The sequence below is a fragment of the Pseudochaenichthys georgianus genome, chromosome 13, assembly GCF_902827115.2.
Source record: "Pseudochaenichthys georgianus chromosome 13, fPseGeo1.2, whole genome shotgun sequence".
Lineage (NCBI taxonomy): Eukaryota > Metazoa > Chordata > Actinopteri > Perciformes > Channichthyidae > Pseudochaenichthys > Pseudochaenichthys georgianus.
In genome coordinates this window covers 31,555,442-31,575,833 of record NC_047515.1, presented here as the reverse complement: position 1 = coordinate 31,575,833, position 20,392 = coordinate 31,555,442, and the positions used below count along the sequence as shown (strand labels likewise).

General features: G+C 39.3%; 2 protein-coding genes and 1 long non-coding RNA gene across 7 annotated transcripts in view; 2 read left to right on the top strand and 1 right to left on the bottom strand.

Annotated features, from left to right (window-relative positions):
* Positions 1-2,286, top strand: part of numa1 (nuclear mitotic apparatus protein 1) — a 29,377-nt gene extending 27,091 nt beyond the window's left edge. For all 3 annotated transcript variants that reach the window (XM_034097924.2, XM_034097922.2, XM_071205204.1), the window contains 2 exons: positions 1,137-1,439; positions 2,097-2,286. In XM_034097924.2, coding sequence (XP_033953815.1) covers positions 1,137-1,439; positions 2,097-2,120 — 327 coding nt within the window. In that variant the 3' untranslated portion in view covers positions 2,121-2,286. The remainder of the gene's footprint in view (positions 1-1,136; positions 1,440-2,096) is intronic.
* Positions 2,287-6,848: 4,562 nt separating this feature from the next.
* Positions 6,849-9,095, bottom strand: LOC139435017 (uncharacterized). 2 transcript variants are annotated; one of them, XR_011644297.1, is made up of 6 exons: positions 9,063-9,095; positions 8,599-8,786; positions 8,199-8,298; positions 7,694-7,894; positions 7,453-7,579; positions 6,849-7,370 (listed from the first exon to the last, which is right to left on the bottom strand). It is a non-coding gene; the product is annotated as an uncharacterized lncRNA (long non-coding RNA). The 2 variants fall into 2 exon arrangements; XR_011644296.1 differs by having other exon boundaries at positions 6,944-7,370; positions 8,199-8,312.
* Positions 9,096-9,555: 460 nt separating this feature from the next.
* nlrc3l (NLR family, CARD domain containing 3-like) lies at positions 9,556-19,812 on the top strand. 2 transcript variants are annotated; one of them, XM_034097406.2, is made up of 12 exons: positions 9,556-9,907; positions 10,562-10,756; positions 12,628-12,720; positions 13,711-13,879; positions 14,394-14,541; positions 14,830-14,922; positions 15,363-15,715; positions 15,794-16,003; positions 16,271-16,446; positions 17,192-17,465; positions 17,833-18,036; positions 18,334-19,812. In XM_034097406.2, the coding sequence occupies exons 1-12, from the start codon at positions 9,870-9,872 to the stop codon at positions 18,727-18,729; spliced, it is 2,349 nt and encodes a 782-aa protein (XP_033953297.1). In that variant the 5' UTR covers positions 9,556-9,869; the 3' UTR covers positions 18,730-19,812. The 2 variants fall into 2 exon arrangements, with proteins under 2 accessions (XP_033953297.1, XP_033953296.1); XM_034097405.2 differs by having other exon boundaries at positions 17,830-18,036.
* The last annotated feature ends 580 nt before the right edge of the window (positions 19,813-20,392 follow it).

Sequence of the window (20,392 nt, the reverse complement as noted above, 5' to 3'; positions counted from 1 at the left end):
AGTACTCAGGTCTTGTACTTGAGTAAAAGTAGAAGTACCAGAGTGTAGGAAGGACTACTCTGTTAGTAAAAGTACTGCATTCAAAATGTTCCTCAAGTAAAAGTAGAAAAGTATTCTCATCAAAATATAGTGAAAGTAGCGACAGAAAAAGTAGTCATTGTGCAGATTGGTCCATTTCAGAATAATATATATGATGTGTTTTATAATGACTGATCATGATAGTGTTCTCAAAGCTGGTAAAGGTGCAGCTAGTTTGAATGACTTTGTATACTGCAGGGTAGCTGGTGGATTTACTCCAGGTGGAACTAAAGTCTGATTCAACACTTGATTAGATTTCACATCATTCATCCACATCTGTAAAGTAACTAAAGATATTAATACATGTAGTGGAGTCAAAGTACACCATTTACCTCTGAACTGTAGAGGAGAAGAAGAACAAAGTAGAAAAAAAAATGAAATACTTAAATAAAGTACAAGTATCTCAAAATTGTACCCAAGTATAGTACTTGAGTTTATGAATTTAGTTACTTTACACCAGATGCGATAAAGATAGAAAGACTAAACCTTGCACAGAGGCATGACAATAGATTTTCAAAATCCTCAACAGTGCTGCCAAAATTATAAACTGACTGCTACACAATTAAAATAAATGCTTTTATATATTTCTATTAGATGTGACTCTTTAGCGTTTCTGTTATTATTAACACTGCTGCTTTAGTTGTTTTGACTGCTAAAATCCTCTGTTATTCCTCATTTTAAAGCCGATATTCCGTGGGGTCGGGGGGCTCGGGTCCTTGTCACCTTTTCCATACCTGATGAGTTTGCATCCCTGATAATACTTAGTAAGGAGGCCATAATATTTTTGACTCATGGCTGAAGTTAAGTTTCTCCAGCTCTCCCCAGGTTGGCAAAAAAAATGCATCTCAAAATGCATCAGATTGATACTTTAAAATATGGAATATTCAAAATGTTCTTCTGGGGGAGCATGCCCCCGGACCCCCCTAGAGGGATAATATACTTCTCACCTTTTTCACCCCTGACCCGTTTTCATGCCTGATATGTCATTTTAGGGAACAAAAGAATACATACGATATTTTGCATGTTTTTCTAACAGTTACCCTTGTATTATTCTCTAGGTTGATCGGAGGCAGTCAACGATGTTCAGTATTGACAACACCCCTCAAAAAAACAACTTTCTTACGAAAAACATAAATAAACTACGCAGCTCCACTCGGAAATCCCCAGGAAAAACTTCAAAGAAGTCGCCTGCTCAGAAGTCTGTGCGTAAATGCCAGGAAAACAACCCTGCGGCAGATTCCCGTGCTGGAGTGGCACGGACAGGACAAACTGGCAGCTCTAAATCCCCTCAGGTTGCGACTAAAGGACAGAAAGCCACCAGCAGGTCTGCAAAGTCTCCTGGTCTATCTAGTGCTCGCAAGGTAAACGCTCACACAGATAAATCCATTCAGGGTTTTACAGGGCACACGTTATTATTTTCTCTCTGCACTTTATTTCCCCGTGCCAGCATGCCTCCTGTGGTAGCTTGTGTAGCCCAAATGGAGTGTAAATGGAGTGCAGGCTGCATATGAGGCTGCAGGCATGACAAAGAATCATCATCTGCTGATAATCAAACAGCAGCACGTAGTGGAGATGCTGACGTAAACCTTTGATTCGATTTCTGTCCCTAGTTTGAGTGTTATTTATTTTGTCCTTATTGACTACGAGAGATGGATTATGTTTGAACTCTCTAATCAGGGATCTGACAATGACGCAACACTTCATGATCATTAACATTTAAGTAACCGTTTTCAGAAGCGTGGGTCTGTAAATGATGACGTCCTTCGTGGAAGTGTTAAAAGGTCAATACAAGTAATTGTATTTTGTGGAATAAGGGTTTGTTGACTTACACTGGCTGGTTGGGTTTTTACTTTTGCCATAATAAGACACGGTGTGTTCATTTCATATATAAACTATGGGTTTTCACATGCATCTGTCACAAAAACACACTTGGCTTTAGCTTTCAATAAATGAACATATTGTATAAAAACATGCTTCACTGTGATCTCTGGTTTAATCACATGTTTTGTATCCCACAGATGATGAGCAGGATGAAGGTTTGAGGACTGGTTCCCAGTGATGATCGTCTACGCTTCTTCTTAAATCATATTTTTTTTTTTTCCTGCAATCTTTTATAATGTTGTCCTTCAGCAATTTTTTTTAATCTTTTCTTAAATTTGTTTTAATTTAATCTGTATTATATTTACATGTTTTTCAATAAAAGTTATAAATGACACTATAAAAAAGCCTGCTATTTGATCCACTTACCTCAGAGTCGTGTCTGGTGCAGCTTCGTCTAGAAATGTTCTGATAAACTTAAAACCTCGTCACTTTAGGATGCATTTTCCAGAAATTGCGATTGCAGTAGAAAAGATGGACAGCACTTTGTCTCATTTCTACTGTGAGGCACTATCCCAAAACTAGCTCTGTAAATAAAAATGAATAATATTAATTTATTCAAAATGGGTTTAAATAGGGTGAATATTGACAATTTGCTCCAATAATATTTTAATTAAGGTGGCGTTCTCTAAGATCCTCAATTTGTTTTTCATCCTGTTGTCCATTTGTTAGAATGCGCTACCTTATTTAAGCATAATAGCACATAGGAAGTTCATGTTTGTATAAATAAATGTCTTACTTAATAGATATGATTGAGCAGCTTTAATTGTCTGAACACACACACTAAAACAAATTGTGGAGAAATCAGTTAACTCAGTTTCCTTGTTTGAAGGGGACTATTCTACTCTTTGATCATGATAACTGGGAAGATGCAGCGACAGAAGTATGAAGATCCCAAGATATTTTTGTAATTGTGATCCGAAAATGATTTGTTCCACTAAAATACACAATTGTGCTGATTAATACACGTTATTATTTATAAAGTGGAGGTTTCCAAGAACATGTCAGTTCAAATGAATCCATAATGTATACTGTTACAGTCCAGTCCACTGTAGTGCCCTTTCAGCATATGAACCATGACCCTACGGCTCTGCTTATGACTATGGCCCATTCCCAAACCGCCCCCTACACCCTACCCCTCTGCCATATTGTGTGGAGGGGGAGAGGGCTATCAAGCCCTCAAACAGCAAATCTGCAGCGGTGGTGACTTGAGACCGGTCTCTACCTGACCGGAGTCACGCTGTGTGTGTCCGTCAGGAAACAAGCTGTTTACAAGTAGTTCCAGCAAACATCCACTGATAAATTGCGACGTTAACAACCTCATGATAACCTCATGTTTTTAACTTAGGATCATACCTGTGTTTAGTCTAGAAAAAGGTAAATGTGTGCATTTTATTATAAAGTTGCATATATTTACAGACCGTTGCAAAAACTAAGAAGCTTATAAACATCAGGTTTAAAACTAAAAGAGCTTTGAAACACAATGAAAGATGTTTGGAGTTTTATTTGAGTTATTAATTTAAACTTTTTGTCTAAGAGATGCTGATTTGAAACAGTTGTTACATACAGTTACGGCATTTCCTGTTTCTGCCGGAGAGAGGGGAGGCCGTCTCAAAGCTTGCCGCTGTGTTTACTCCTGTCACTACCCGATCTGTCCCCTTGCCCGATCGGTACTGCGCATGTGCGAGATGGACAACTCCGGACGGCAACCCAAGTAGGACAACATTGACACAGTGGCTTTTGGCAAAGCTCAAAAGGAATTACTCGAGAGGGATGAGTTATTGTTATTACAACGTGACTTCACTATTATTTAACAACTCTTTTATTGGGTTATTTTATTTGGGGTTAAGTACATTGTCACAATAAGTGAGAAATGGATTTAACTTCTGTTGGACAGCCATATGCCATACATGTTTTCATACATTCACAGTAAATATTTATTCAGTATGATAGCTGTCTAACAGATGTTAAATTCATTCCTCACTTATTCTGACAATGTACTTAACCCCAAATAAAAGAACCCAATAAAAAGAGTTGTTAAATAATAGTGAAGTCACGTTGTAATAACAATAACTCATCTCTCTCGGTTTTTCTTTTTGAGGTTTGCTAAAAGCCACTGTGTCAAGTGTCCATCTTGGGTTGCCGTCCGGACTTCCGGACCCTCTCGCACATGCGCAGAACCGATCGGGCAGGGTGACGGATCGGGTAGTGACAGTCACAAGAGGCTTCTCAATACTCAAATTTCCCCTCCTCGACTCCTCGACTCCTCGGTCCTCCGGTAGTGACCCGGAAATGAATTTCAGCGCGCCATTTTGAAGGACGTCTCATTTCTCTAAATGCACACCGAGGACCGAGGATCGAGCGTCGAGGAGGCTCTCTGGAGGAGCTATAACCGAGGATACACTGATGGTTCCTCCACGGCTCCTCCGCGGATGCATTTCCGGGAACGGTGGAGGCGTGACGCACGGCCGGACTTATCTCAGCCAATGACAGCTCTGCATGCATCCCCTGGATATTATTTTAGAAACTGCTCTCATCGCAACGCGATGTTTACAGTGAGAACAGCTGTGAGGTCCTGCAGAAAGCAGAGCAGTGTGTAAAATAAATATCACTCAGTATAACAGACCTACTCTCTTTATTTGCTTTAGTTTAGTAGATATATACAAACAAAGAGTCGATATTTTTCTAAAACCATTTAGTGCTTCACATAATAAAATACACAACGGCTGTAGCCTGATTATGCTTTAGGAGCTGTAGGTGTGTGTGGTACAGTGTGTGTGTGTGTGTGTGTGTGTGTGTGTGTGTGTGTGTGTGTGTGTGTGTGTGTGTGTGTGTGTGTGTGTGTGTGTGTGTGTGTGTGTGTGTGTGTGTGTGTGTGTGTGTGGTACAGTGTGTAGGTGTGTGTGTGGTACAGTGTGTGCGCAGATGCGGCGGACAGACAGGTCTTAGTTGGTTTGGTGTCCTCTGCTTACTTTTAATACTTGCAAATACAACTTTTGGCCCGTAATTTCAATTCCCCATTTCAGCGACCAGAGAGAGGGGGGGGATATATCCAGTCTCTGATTGTGTTACGTTATTATGAGAGTGCTCTCATACTTTAAATTGCATATATTTATATAAATATATTTGTGTGTGTGTGTCCGCATCTGTAGCCTGTTATTGTCTCATTATACCGCACTCTCAATGAATTCAAGGTAAATATGTGGGGGAACAATGTTCAGCTGATCTAACAGAGATTATAAAATATGACAAAACACTCGACAGCTGATGCAGCTGTTGCCACGTAATAATGAACGGACGTCGCTTTAATATGACCGCTCAGAGGAGAGGAGTTCTCATTTCTTTAAACGTCTGCTGCTTCCCCTCCTCTCTCCTCGGTTCCCCTCCTCGGTCCTCCGCTCGCATCTCCTGTGGGCGGGACTAAGTCTCGAGGAGGGGAGTCGAGGAGGGGAGTCGAGGAGGGGACATTTGAGTATTGAGAAGCCTCTATAGACATATAAAGAGTAGACGCCGCATCGACCGCTGCTGCCTATTGGCGCTGACGAGCCGTGGGGCCGCCATCTTGGACCGGTCACCCGCTCCACTCAGTGTAATCTGTCTGGCAGGCGCAATGAAGTGTCAGCGCATTTTATCAATCATAACTAGGGTTGGGTATCGTTTGAATTTCCACGATTCCGATTCCGATTCCGATTCTACTTTTCGATTCCGGTTCTTAACGGTTCTCGATTCCGATTCTTTGAGGGGCAGGGTAAAAAAATGATACATGCTTCTTCCACCAAAAAAATTACATTTATTCGAGAAACTTTTACACAGGTTAGTTTAAAGTAATATTCACATTAATCAGTCTGTTTATATTCACTGCTATGTAACTTTAACCTGAGAACCCCTGAAGCTACAACAGTTCAACTTTTAAAAACAGTTCTTGTTGAGAAAAACAAGCATATCTGCCTTCTCAGGCATACCGGGAAGAAATGTTTGAACATTTTGAAGTAAAATGCTTCAATCTGGTGCACACGCAGAATTACTAGAGACTAGATCTAGGGGGTACACCTCCAAACACCCATATGAAAAAGATCGGTTTACATTTGAATAATTAAATAACAAATAGCCTACATGTAATGCATTTTATTTTTGTTGTTCATTCATATCTTATTTTACTATTTTATTTATGCATATTTTTTTATCTCTCCAGTTTAAAACGATATGTCTGGTTTACTGTCCTATAGTATACATTGGAATGATTTCAAACCTGTTTTATCCCAATAATTAGTGCCTTGGAAATATGTGTTTACATAAATTGTGATCAAAACGTTTGAGACCCACTGAGATAACTTAGACTAAAGTGAACTATCTAAGCACTGAGAGTCCTTTACCTCACTGAGCTGAAGTTATCAGCCTCTCAGTCTGACTGGAGAGGACTCTCCCTCCACATCATTGTAGAAACATCTTCTTCTTCCGTAAGAGCAGCTTTCTGCAAACGTCATATATGTAGGCATGATACCGAACACATGATTCGGCGTATTTTAATATTCATAGTAGGCTTAACAGCAATAGAATATTCTGGTATTTGATAGCCTATGTTATGTATGATAGGTATTTTGCAAAAGACACACGATATATAATATATACACACACACACATAAAAAAACACTAATGGTCTATATATGATAGAGAAGCATATTGTGTAGGCCTATACTCAGCTATTTTAATAAGTTGAAAAATGAAGAAACAATAATACATTATACATAGACAGAAGTTATATATCAGTAAAAATGAATATCTATGTCATAAAAAATGAAAATGTACTTCTACATCTATATAAAAAATGTAAATGTTCAAGTTAAACACAAGAACATGACACCACCCCGCCCAAACCATATTTACACAAAGTTGCTCATGACACCCGAATGCCCCGTGCATGCGGCTCCTCCAAAGCATGACTGAGAACCTCTTTCTCATATCTTTGTCTTTGGGAAACCATCAAAATAAAAACGGGAGATTTGAGAGTCAACACAAAAACATTTTAAGAAGGAGGTCAAGCTTATTTTCTTCCTTCTTCTTCCTAGATAGATTAGATTAGATTTTAGATTTAGATTAGGACCCTTTGTGTTTCAGGTGACAAAGACTTCGTCAGGTAATATGCAATGGGAGCCTTCCAATGTCCGTGTAGGCCAACCACCATGAACACAAGAGCCTCAGTAGCAGCATCGGTCTCATTGTTTCCATCACCCATGTCTACAAAAGCAGACATTGACTGGTTATGTGGATTATATTGCACATGTTTTCTGATGGCCATGTCATCCAACATGAGTGAAACACATCCATATTTAGCCTGGTCGTCCTGGCATCTTCTCTCCAGCATATCCAGCATCATCTTGTTCAGGCCAGGCTTTCCATCCACCGAACACAGCCACCTGTAAAAAAATTGAGAAGTAGCTATTTAACGTACTTGCAACCGTAATTTCCAAAAATGAAATTGAACAACATTAAGACTACCTTTTTGTTGTAGTCTCTCTGAGGTATTTGTATGCCTTTGGACCATGTAGATGGAGTGTGAGGGCAAGCTCTCTGTGGTCCTTGGAGTACTCATGGCCCTGCTTTGCCTTCAAGTCTATTTGAAGATCTGAAATTGTATGAGAAAAAATTAATAAGTCCCCTTCATATAATAACAAAGGAGTTTAATAAAGAGTGTAAGAGTAAGATGTACATGAATTTCAAAGTGCTAATTTAATTTTACCTGAGTAGAAATTAAGCCTCTTTGAGTTCTTCATTAATGAGGTTCTTTTCCCTCAAATCCCCCAAAAGAGTCCTCACTGTGGTCTCTGCCCTCTTTTCTCTAGCCATGGCATTCTTCCTCTCTCGCTCGAGACTCTCCACTCTTGCTAAAGCTTCATTGACTCTGGCCAGTAGGAGAAGTAGGCGAGACATCGCTATGATCCTAGAAAGAGGGATGAACATGGTTTGAGTGATGTTTCACTTCACACACATCACTTTGACACAACTAGAGTATGGCCCACATTATTTCTTATAGTCATCACCTGTCAAAGCCACTGCCAGCATCATGCGTGTGTGTGTGTGTGTGTGCGCGTGTGTGAGTGTGCCAGGAATGCATGTTCAACATGTCTTCAATTGTGTGTGTATGTGTTTATTTGTGAGTGTGTTTAATATGAGTGGCAGCAAACAAGAGAGATTTTACTTTGTCTAGGACCATTATGAATGATGTTGAAAATAGAAATACTCACATCATTAGGCTGAGGTTGTGAGTGTGAGGTTGAAGCTTCTGGGTCGTCCTGAGGGGCCACAGACAGGCTCTCTTCAGCTTTTCTGGAAGGAGACGTAGTCCTGCCCTTTTCTGGCTAAAATGAAAAAGCATAATACTTGAAACACACACACACACACACACACACACACACACACACACACACACACACACACACACACACACACACACACACACACACACACACACACACACACACACACACACACACACACACACACACACACACACACACACACACACACACACACACACACACACACACACACACACACACACACACACACACACACACACACACACAATTGATAATAGAATATTTACATTTATGAATGCTAATAGCCTTATGATGATACACCTACTCTTTGGAGGTGAACCGGGAAGCTGAAGATGGAGGGAATAACACCATCTCTGAGTCGGACAATCTGTCCTGTCAAACTCGTCCTGCTTAAAATGCTCACTGCAAATCACGGATGACTCGCTTGCAGTGAACCCTTCCCTCCTCAAAGCAACTTCCCACTTCTTTCTCATATCTTTGTCTTTGGGAAACCTTCAAAATAAAAACGGGAGATTTGAGAGTCAACACAAAAACATTTTAAGAAGGAGGTCAAGCTTATTTTCTTCCTTCTTCTTCCTAGATAGATTAGATTATATTTTACTTTATTCATCCCACAACGGGGAAATTCACTTGTTACAGCAGCGATTTATAAAGTCTCAGTTGGCCATGAACATAATGTTTGCTGGCTACGATTTCGCTGGCGGACATCAATACAGTACAATAATATTCTATTTACAAAATACAACCAATTATAATGTTGAATTTTACTTGTGAAAAGTAATCCCCCGACCCCTGTTCGCAATGTCTGTAGGATGACCGGTCCAAGATGGCGGCCGTATTTCTTGCGCCCCAGCAGCCAATGCGGCGTCTACTCTTTATATGTCTATGGTGACAACTCCCTCCATCTGACAGGAGGAGCCTCGTTGAGCTGCGAGTGTGGCTACAGACGGAGTTCACTCCATCACGGAGGGGTAGGGTCGAGGGAGTGGTTTGGGATTGGGCCTATTACCAAACTGTTACACTTCTGGTATATGCCTCAAAACCCTTCAGAATAAAAGCAAAACATGTTTTTATTCTATTATTTTAGTACCGGTGTTTCACTTAAACATCCTACCAAATATATTTTATCAACCGGAGGTATTCTTGCATATCAAAACATTTGATGATTTGTAAGTAAAGTATATGTAAGGAGGAGTTTGGATGTGCGTTTTGTCGATACCATGCTTTTATTCTGAAGTGCATCAGAAGTCGTCATGTTGATGCTGACGGAACTTAATCCGAAAGTTATAACTGACAAAACGAAGAGGAAATAAGTTAAAATAAACCACTGGGGAAATTATTTTACACTGTATAGTTTATTATGTTTACCTCGATTATCTGCTGCTAAACGCTAATTTCTAACGGATCTCTTACTCGTGAAACCGTCATGTTATCTTGAGTATCAATGTTTTCAATAGGAAGGGTGGAGGGCCTTCACCTTGCCACGGAGGAAATTACATTTCATGTGAAGTTATTGCGAAAAGGAGGATTTAGTTGATATCAATTAATTGTACAGCTGCAGTTTATGAGTCTTCTATGACCAGGAACATGGACCCGGACACTGAAGTTGAAAGGTGGGTGTTGTTTTACACTTTTTGACATGAAGGATAGTTCACCTGCCATCTTTAATCCTCTGTCACTTCAGGACATTTCACTTACACTGTTTCGTCAAATGCTAAATTTCCCGCCTTGTGGGTTGTTTTACTTGTTTTTACAACTGTATTACACTAGGAGTTAATTCACTGCTAACGTTGGTATAGGTGAGAGTCAATACTGCTTTACAACACCCACGCACGAGTTATTTCAACTGTCATTTATTAATGGAACTCCATTTTCGCCACTGATGAGGAAAAAGCATCCTGTAAGTCAGTATAATGAGAAACTTGTTATAATAACATTCTTTTCATAATGACTACTAAATGCTTCATCATTTTGAGAGTCAAGCTAAAGCTCCGCTATTTTGATAGATACAATCTATTTTCAAGAAAGTCTGTCATAAGGAGTCAAATAAACACATGGCCTAGATGTCATTCCACCCTTGTGGGCCAGATATTTTACGTCTTGTTAAAATACTCTGCCAGTCTTTGATCACCTACGACTTATAAACAGTATTCTTGGACATATATCTGTAACATTTGGTCCATTACTAAATGATCTATTTATCTTAAACTTTAAAGCAATGTCACACCCAGTGGTGGTATGCTAACACAATGTTTCTATCCCTTTAGCATTTTCAGGCATGAGAATGGGGAAGAGGAAAAGAAGAAGTGGACGAGGCCACCCTCCAGCTATGGTTCCATGAAGAGTGACAGTGATCACACGATGGAGGATGTAGAGGAGGGAAAAGAGGAAGGGGTTGCTGTTACCTTCCATCCTCCATTACCTGTGGTGCAACCTGACGTGCTTATTAATGATGGGACAAGGTACTGAGTCTTTTTATAGAATTTGAGGATTATCTCAAGGTTTTGGCCATTTAACCACAGATGGCAAAAGGCTTCACATTACTGCATACTCTACTTTTTTTGTTTAACTCTACCTCTAATTTCGTGTTGGGACTCACACCAAAGTTTACATTAATGTATTTTAGTCCTTTCTGAGCTCTAGGTGGCAGTGAGAACGTTTTCAAAAATGACTATGCACAAGTCTGTTTTCCTACCTCATACACCTAAGTAGACATTTTAGTATATTATGCAAGCCAATATGCAGGGACTTGAATTTGAATAGGTGGGTTTTCTTTTATTAGCCTTTCTGAACAGCTGGAACATCATACCGGGAGTTTCTGTACATATTCAACTTTACATGATTATCTGCTACTTTGACTAAACAGTGAAATGTTAACACCCAGCATATATTATACCCAATATAAATAACTATGTACACTTGCCCATGAGAAATGGTTTTGTAGAGTTGTACAGCTGATGCATACAAATGTGAAGTCTGTTCATAATCAGCGTTCATCAGGTCTCCCTGCTGGGGAATACAGTGTCACATCAGGCAGATCAGGAACAGCAGCGTACTGTACTGATGTTTATGGAACTTTAGCCAACATGGAAGGATCAACTTTTGAATGCCAAAATTGTACTTCCATATATATACATCCAAATCAGATTTTTCACAAATTCAGATCTCTCTCCAATCGGAATTTAATATCTTACAGGACTGGCTATCACACAATAAACTACTGCTTAACAAAACAAAATCTTATACCATGGTCTTTGGTACCAGGCAGAAGCTCAAATCCAAACCTAATGTAGTAATAACATGTAAGGATGGCACTTCTCTGCATAAAGTTGATAGCTTTAAATATCTTGGTGTATGGCTAGACTCTGAACTTTCATTTAAAGTACATATAAAGCATGTAATACAAAAAGTCAATTACGGAATCAGTGTTTTACACCGCTCTCGCAATTGTTTTACGCTCAGTGTCCGAAAAAGAATTGCTTCTCAACTTATTCTTCCGATTATGGACTATTGTGATGTTGTCTACCAAAATGCACATAAATCAGATCTTGCTCCACTCAACATAGCCTACAACAGACTATGCAGATTTGTTCTTGGTTGTCCTTTTCGTACACATCACTGCACAATGTATAACCAACTTAAATGGCCTTCTTTAAATGTAAGAAGATACATGCATTGGCTTCAGCTGATATTTAAATGCATTTATCTTAACTATCCCCTTTATTTAAAGCAGTATTTTGTACCCTACTCACCAATTCATCAAGTTAGACATTCTGTTCAGATTTATTTCTCTGTCCCCTCTGCAAAAAAATTGATTGGCAGAAGAGTGTTCATTTTCAAAGCCCCAACAGACTGGAATACTTTACCTGCTGCTATTAGATCTCTTGCATCATTGGGTATGTTTAAACATGCATTATCATCTCACTTTCAACTGGTCTGTACTTGTTATTAATGAAACTGATATTGATTCAACTGATTTGCTTGACTGTCTCAAATTGTAATGATTGTGTGCATTGCTTGAATTTCACTTAACAGACTGTATGTGGTTTGTCTTGTGTGTCATGTTTTGCATTTTGTCTTTTTGTTTATGTATGTCTGTCAGTTGTTGCTATTGTCGGGACCCCCTTGAAAACGAGATGGTGCATCTCAAGGGGTTTATACCAATGAATACATTTCTATATATGCTTTTCTTTTTTGATGTAAAAGCAGAGATTTTGCTCTTTGTTGCTCCAAAAAGTCAACTTGTAAATATTGAAGGGAGGTATTACTTACAGTGACTAAATAATTACTAGTCACAGGTTAACCAGATTGGTGTCCCACATTTTTTGTACAGGATGCAAATGATTCGCCCAGACTCTCCAGAGACATACTACACCATGAACACTCAGCACACCAAACAAGCAGGAGGTCTTGTCATTGACACAAGGTGAAGGACACACACACACACACACACACACACACACACACACACACACACACACACACACACACACACACACACACACACACACACACACACACACACACACACACACACACACACACACACACACACACACACACACACACACACACACACACACACACACACACACACACACACACACACACACACACACACACACACACTTTTTGATGCAGATACATTTCAAAATGATATTTATTATCTGTTAAAAATCATTGGAAATCGATTCCTTGCAATATCAATATAATATAATATATCAATATCCAAACATAGGTGTTGCAAAATGTGTAGTTTTTTTCTACAAGGGCCAAAATGCAGCTAAACAACATGATGATTCATGTAGAATATTATCTCTTTCTCACCTTCTTACCTTTCTTACTGTTGTGGTTTAAAGGCCAAAGATTCATTAGGGAAGTCATAAAACAGGTTTAAATATCCTAATTCTGGGAATTGAAAAGAAAAGTGGTTTAAAGGTCAAAGATGGGTTCGGGTAACAGTAAAAGAGGGGAAATGTGTTGTCTGGGGATGCAAAATGGATGAAAGAGAAGGATGAGAGGAATATCAAAATGTTAGAAAAGTGTCAAAATAACTATAATTTCACAGGAAGACTAGGGGTAGAGGAATGTGAGAATTTTTTTAGTGATAGTTAGTGACCAAATATCTGGAACAAACTACCAGCAACCTGCAGGTCCGCTGCAACACTTACTACTTTTAAATCCAGGCTGAAAACATTTCTTTTTGCCGCTGCTTTTAATTGAACTATTCACATCTTACACTGCACTGTAACTTTGATTCATGTACCTGTGTTATTCATGTTTTATTATCTTTGCTTTTTAATGTTTCTAATGTGTTTTATGCTCTTAATGTCTTTCATTTTTGAAAAGCACTTTGAATTGCCTTGTGTTGAAAAGTGCCATATAAATAAACTTGCCTTGCCTTGTTGTCTATCAGGTCTTCTGATCTGGGGGATGTTCCAGAAAATGACTTGGAGGATGCAGATGAACCTTTGTTGGCTGATTCCCCAGAACCACCTATGCCGGTTGAACCAGAAGAAACAACTAGTGAGAATAGCCAGCCAGGCACACTACACCCAGAGCAGGACCTGCCCCATATCTTCAAGGTGAGCCCATCATAGCTGAGTTGCCTCATCTTTTTAAAATAGGATAAGATAAGACAAACATTTATTAATGCATGTGGGGAAATTCAGGTGTCACAGCAGCACCTAGACTTAGAGTGAAACACAGGATAAGATAAGGTTCTCAAGTATTAGAATAGTAAAACATGTAAATGACAGTTAAATAAATATCACAACAATAGGATTAAATAAAACAAGTACATTTACAGATATGAAAAAAGAAAATTAAGAATATATGTTGTTCATCATGGATAATATGGGGGGGCGTTCCTACAGTATTTGTCTAAATAACTTTTACTATTCATGTTTATAACATTATAAACAAACAAAAAAAGTTAGCTAATTCTGTATGGTTTGGGTAATTGTATAAAAAACAAGCTTGTTGATATATGTATAAATGTAATGGTTGCACCCCCTTAATATGAGAACGAGACGCCTACATAATATCTGAGACAAAATGTTAACTTGTGTTTTTGTTCTACCTTCTCTCTGTCTGCAGAGTATCCAGCATGTTTTGACATCCCTCCCTTTTAAAGACCTCTTAACATTTAAGACGTGGTTTTACCAGTGTGAACGAGACCTTAGCCAGAAACAAGCGATGGAGGGAGACCTTCTTGATTTTGTGGACATGATCCTGGAGAAACTCGGTATCTAAACACATCTACAGTATTGGACATTAATTGTGAATGGTACTGTACCATTGTGTCTTAAAATGGAGAGGGACACATTTTGACTGCTGGTAGCAGCTTTAGACTAAACACTTTGTGACCTTTATTGTTAAGGAAAAATAGAATTTAGCTTTAAGACTTGAATAGTTATCGTTTCATTTACAGTCAAATGCATTGTTAAGGAATAATTGACGAGCCTTATGGAGAGGACAGGGTCTTATAGTGGTTGCTTACCAGTTTTCCTTTTGATTAAATTCTGTTTTGCAGGACAGGATCGTTCCCTGTCGCATACAATACAAACCCTGAAAAGCATCGGCAAGATAGAAGAGGCAGACACACTACGTATTATGTGTAAAAGAGGCAAGTATGACTTTTGATGGAGGATTAAAGGCTTAAAGGCGCCAGTTTCAAGAGAACAGTACACATGTAAATAATCTGATTGGCTGCAGCGTGTGCATTATCAGAACGTCCTGCAGCAAATCAGACACAAGCATTTTATCCTTTATGTTGTTCCATTGAAACAATATGCAACATTTTCAAAATGAATGTACTGGTTACATTGTAAAAGCCTAAAATGTGTAACCACCTCTGTTTAAAATGCAGCTTTTTGACAAGCTAACATTTAAATAGAACAACAAGCTATTTTGTAATTTCCACCATCTGAAGACCACAGGATTTTGACTGTAACACACAATGCTGAAGTACTGTCTTTCTCAAATGTGATATGTGTTATCACCACTTACACCTTCCAAACCAAATGTAGTTGTCTTACTTTCCACTTTGTCTTTCTGCACTGACAGCGCTGGTCCGTTTTCAACTGCAGCAGGAATTGTCCAGAAAATACAAATATATCCACGAGGGGGTTGTTCAAGCTGGAAATCAGACTTTATTCGAATCCATCTACGTAGAGCCCCAGATTTCCACCTGTGGTTATGGAGGAGTTGACCCCTCCCATGAATTCCGACCCCATCCACCAACTCATCTCAAGGTCCCCAGTCCCCACACCTTCGTCGGGCTGAACGATCTGTTGCGACTACAAAAGGAAGATGGTCAACCAGCGAGGACCGTGGTCACCACTGGCTTTGCAGGCATGGGCATGTCTGTGTCTAAGGCAAAATTCTGCCTGAATTGGGCAGAAATGCGTGCAAATAAGGTAAATCAACAAAAACAATTTCGTCTTTTTGACCTATTTGTTGTGACTGACAACTTTTTTTTGTCCATGTTTGCTCAGGATCTGCAGTTCGTTTTCAAGCTTTCTTTCCGGAATTTCTGGACCCTGCGACAAAATGAAAGTCATATCGCAAAGACGATGTCCATCATGGATGTGTTGGAATATTATTATCCTGAGTGCAAAGACATGAAATACCTGGAGGACGAGGACTGTAAATTTGTCATCGTAATGGACTCACTTGATTGTTACCGAGAACCTCTGGACTGGCTGGTAAGCCATCTGCACACCACAGCTAAAACCCATTCACAACTATAACACAAAAAAGTAGCGTTAAAAACCAACCACCATCAAGTTTAAAATCTTTATATCACTTTACAGTTCTTGGAGGTGAGCTAATAATTAGTAAATAAAGCAGTTTGTATCGTAAGCAGTTGGCAAGTAAACAATCCAGGAGTGTTTTAAACGCTGCTTTCTGGTTTCCTTGTCTGATGAATGACGATGACAAACTGATATATTTCTCCTGTGTTTTCTGTACAGAATGCTCCAGTAATAAATGACAATGTCACCAAAGTAACTCCCGGCGTCCTGGTTGTGAATATCGTCCGAGGCACTGTGCTCCGTGGGGCTCGCGTTTGGATCCTGGGGAGACGGACTGCTATCTCCCAAATACCAACTCAGTTCATTGATGTCTTCACAGAGATACAGGGCTTCAGGTGTGTGTAGATGGACAGTGTGTTTGTGTTAGGTACAGACTCTAATCTAGGGGTGTCTATTTAAATTACGGCCCTGTGGCCAAATGCGGCCCGCTGTCCATTTTGAATCGGCCCCCAGTATAATGTAACAAATGAAACTTATGCTTGTCTTATATTGTACTTCTTAAATATACATGTACACATATATTACACAGTAGTATTCATGTGTTAATAAGCCCACTTTTCAAATAAATTCAGTCAATTAAAGTTGGGAACATTTTCTAACAAATCTTAGTTGATAAGAAAAAAGGCCCAATTTCTTATTTGCATAACAAGCTTTGAATATACCCTTCACATTTCCCCTTATTATAATCACTCTGAGGCTTCTGTTTTAAGGGATGAGCTGCCAACAGAACAAATGAAACCCTATAGAGAGCTGTGATATAGGCTGTTATTTTTCTAAAGCCATTTTCAAGTATCAAGCACACTATACCTAATTAATTTTGCTCACTTATAACTGACCTTATGAGGCAATATACCTCACCTCTAGGGAGTGGCCCAGCTATTCGTATATTTTTCTGTATGTAAAAAAAAGTTTGGACACCCCTGCTCTAATAATTTTCTTAAATTATATTTGCAGGTATTTTAAGTATCCTGTGTCGACTTATTTAGCTCATCCATTTATTAGTTTTGATTATGTACAGTTATACTATTTTCTTTGCAGTTCTAGACCATTTTTATCTTTTCTCCCCCCTCTGTTCTCCAGTGATACGATGAAGGATGAATACCTGACCAAGCGTTATGAAGACGCAGCGCTAGCAGCAAAAATCGTTGCACATTATAAGCTCCTCCCGTCCCTCGTTATTCTCACCCGACAACCCTTCGTGTGTTGGATGGTGGCCACGATGTTCAAGCGCAGCTTCAAATATCGGGGCTATGGGGAGAACCCCCCCAGGCTGACGCCGTTCTACATCAATGTTTTGGTTGTCCAGATGAATCGCAGGCTGGAGTTCTACTATGGAAAAGCGGAAAATGAACTGGTATATTTTTTTGTCTGTGTCTTTTTATCGTCTCAGTTAGATTAGTTATATTAACGTTCGTGAAAATAGAACACCTAATTGCTAAGGGGTCAGGCATTTCCTGAATCTACTTTTTAATACTTTTTACATTTAACATTCAGGGATACAATATCATGAACACCTGTGCCATCTCTTTCATTTTGATTGGCGCTGATTTAAAATCAAACTCTAGCATCCAACACCTGTATGACAGAGTTTTAACAAAACAAACAATGCCGTTTGACTGACTTAATTAGTTCAAGCAGACAAAAGAGAAATTTGCGGAGCAGCTAATAGCTAACCAAAATATCAGAATGTTTCATTTCAATGTCTCTTTTCCACTCAGAAGTGGTCCCCTGAAGATAAACACGTGGCGACTAAGATCGGGAAGATGGCCTTCAAGATGCTGGAGAAGGACATCAGTGTGTTCTGTGAAGAGGACGTGAAGGAGTACGGTGTGAGCTTCAAGGAGGTGACGTTGTTGTCCGGTCTGTGCACCGAGCTCCCTTCCTCAGATGTGAAGAGGTTCTGCTTCATACACTTCAGCGTGCAGGTACAACTCTCCATCTTACAGCACCTGAGTATCATAAAACCTTATTTGAATTGTGTACTGGTATTATAAAACATGAAAAAAAAACATTCACAATTTAGTTAAAGGGGGTGTGTGGGAGAGAAACTCCCTCTGGAAAGAACTTTGGGATTTTAGCCTTTGCAAACCATTTACATGCACTAGTCGTACACAAAAAATAAAAGGGAAGAGGAATATTTTTAAATACCAACAAATAACAGAACAATTAACAATGGGACACAGGATTAGAACTGAATCAAAACAACGTCTTCTCCCCTCCAGGAGTTCATGGCCGCTGTGTACGTCTTCACAATGTTTCGCGAAGAGTCCAAAAATGTTCTGGAGAGCATGTTGTTGCCGAGAACCAAGTTCTTCGCATCCAAGGATCAGACCAGATCAGTGGCCGGCGTCGTCCAGAGCGCCTTAACACGGACCCTCAGCTCCCCGCTGGGCCACTACGACATGTTCCTGCGCTTTCTGTGCGGCTTGCTCGCCCCGGACTGCCACGACATTCAGCTGGCCGGTTTCCTGTTCCGCTACCACATGCCGAAGGTGGGGGGGCTGGACGAGACGCAGCGGCTGCTGAAGCAGGCAATAAAGACCGCTGAAGTTAAGAATCGAGACCGGGTGGGGAATTTAAAGGAGTGTCTTAGAGAAATGATCCAGACAGATGAGTGAGTCAGGGTTAAACTGCATCATGGAAATCACTGTCACTTGGAATGGAAATGTACTATATGGAAAAGATAGATACAAATACAGCCTGCTCTGTTATATTTCATCATGAGTGATCAAAGTGTGATGCTCAAAACAGTGAAAACACAAGTGATAAAGTGACTTGTTCAAGTTGGTGTAATTTTAGCTTTGATAATGTCATACAATGGACGTTGATGAGGATATCAAACAGTCCGAATGAATGATGTTGTCCTATGCTTTCCGTTACATTGGAGTTTAAGCAAAACTACATTAAGTCTGTCATGTCTTACAATCAGCACTAAGAGACTTCAAATCAGTCATTTTTTATTTAGATGTTCTTTTCTTTGAAACCATATGCATTGGAAGTCACTTTTAAAACAGGAAAAAATTGAGAATGTCATGAGATTTGAAACAGATGGGAGTTGTAGGTTATGGATGAAAGGTAATAGTATGGGTGAATAATCTATTCCTAAATTAGTCTGGATTGATATTATAGTGTGTATGCATATTTATCTCGGGTGATTCTTGGTGCTTTTGTACTTGCTGAATTATAGATTAATTCTTCAGTTTACCTTTTCTACCATTAATCAACATAAAATCGAATATCAGCTTTTATGTGCATTTGTTTATTGTTTTTATATTTATTGTTTTTATATGTTACCTGTGAGGGAATAATTCTGTCTTACACCTAAGATATTTAACCTTTTCTGTGTGTTGACATTTACGACCAACCCTGGCTCTGGTATTTCTCTTAAGGAATGGGAGGCTCCAGCTATCTTGATAAACCAGTTCAACTCTCGGTCACAAAATGGTTTACGGCTGTGGGAACACTGGCTTCGAGGCCATTAAGGTTCAGACGCAAGTGATTCAGGGTGCCCAGCTGTTTAGTCTATCTCCCCAAATATGTTGTTTACTCTCTCTGAACTAGTTAAAAGGGCTATCGAGAGAAAGGCGCGGGAGAATTGATATGGCAACCCACCAGTGCAGTCAGAACCTTTGACTGTGTGACTTGTGATGTGAATTTCTCCAGCCGATACTTGTATTAAAGATCCGTGTTTGACATCAGAACTCCTGCTCGTCCTGTGTCTCTCTGAGTCCTGACTCTTCATTGCTGCAGAAGTTTCCCTTACATTACCTGCTGACAAACCTTTAAAGACCCACTACATGCAATGAACTTTCCTGTGTGTGTGTGTGTGTGTGTGTGTGTATGTGTATATATATATATATATATATATATATGGTAAATGCTGATCATTGATAAAGTGAAGATGGATGACACTTTCTATGCACTTACTGTAATAATCTCCTAATGGATTTGTTCATACATTTTCTAAATATGATTGCTTGCATCTTTTACATTGTTGTCCTGAGATCCTTTAACAACAGTGTTTGTATTTGGTTTCAGTCATCTTTTGTGTTTTACTCCACCATGGATTTATATTGGGGGTGGTTATTGCTTATAAGAAAATAAAAAAACAAACCTTGAGCATTGACTAAATGAATAAGAATTAAGACTCATCGCTTACATTTTAAGGTTATAACCATGGACTATATATTAAGGTTATAACCAACCAACAAAAGCTGCAATACCGTTAATAGCCAGAGGAGGGCATCAGTTGCATTAGTTTCTAAAACACTTACCTCAATG

Coding starts and splice junctions, on each gene's coding strand:
- nlrc3l (XM_034097405.2), top strand. CDS start 9,870: ATGACCAGGAACATGGACCCGGACACTGAAGTTGAAAG. Junction 16,004..16,270: donor GAGAACCTCTGGACTGGCTG/GTAAGCCATCTG, acceptor TTTTCTGTACAG/AATGCTCCAGTAATAAATGA. Junction 18,037..18,333: donor TCATACACTTCAGCGTGCAG/GTACAACTCTCC, acceptor TCTCCCCTCCAG/GAGTTCATGGCCGCTGTGTA.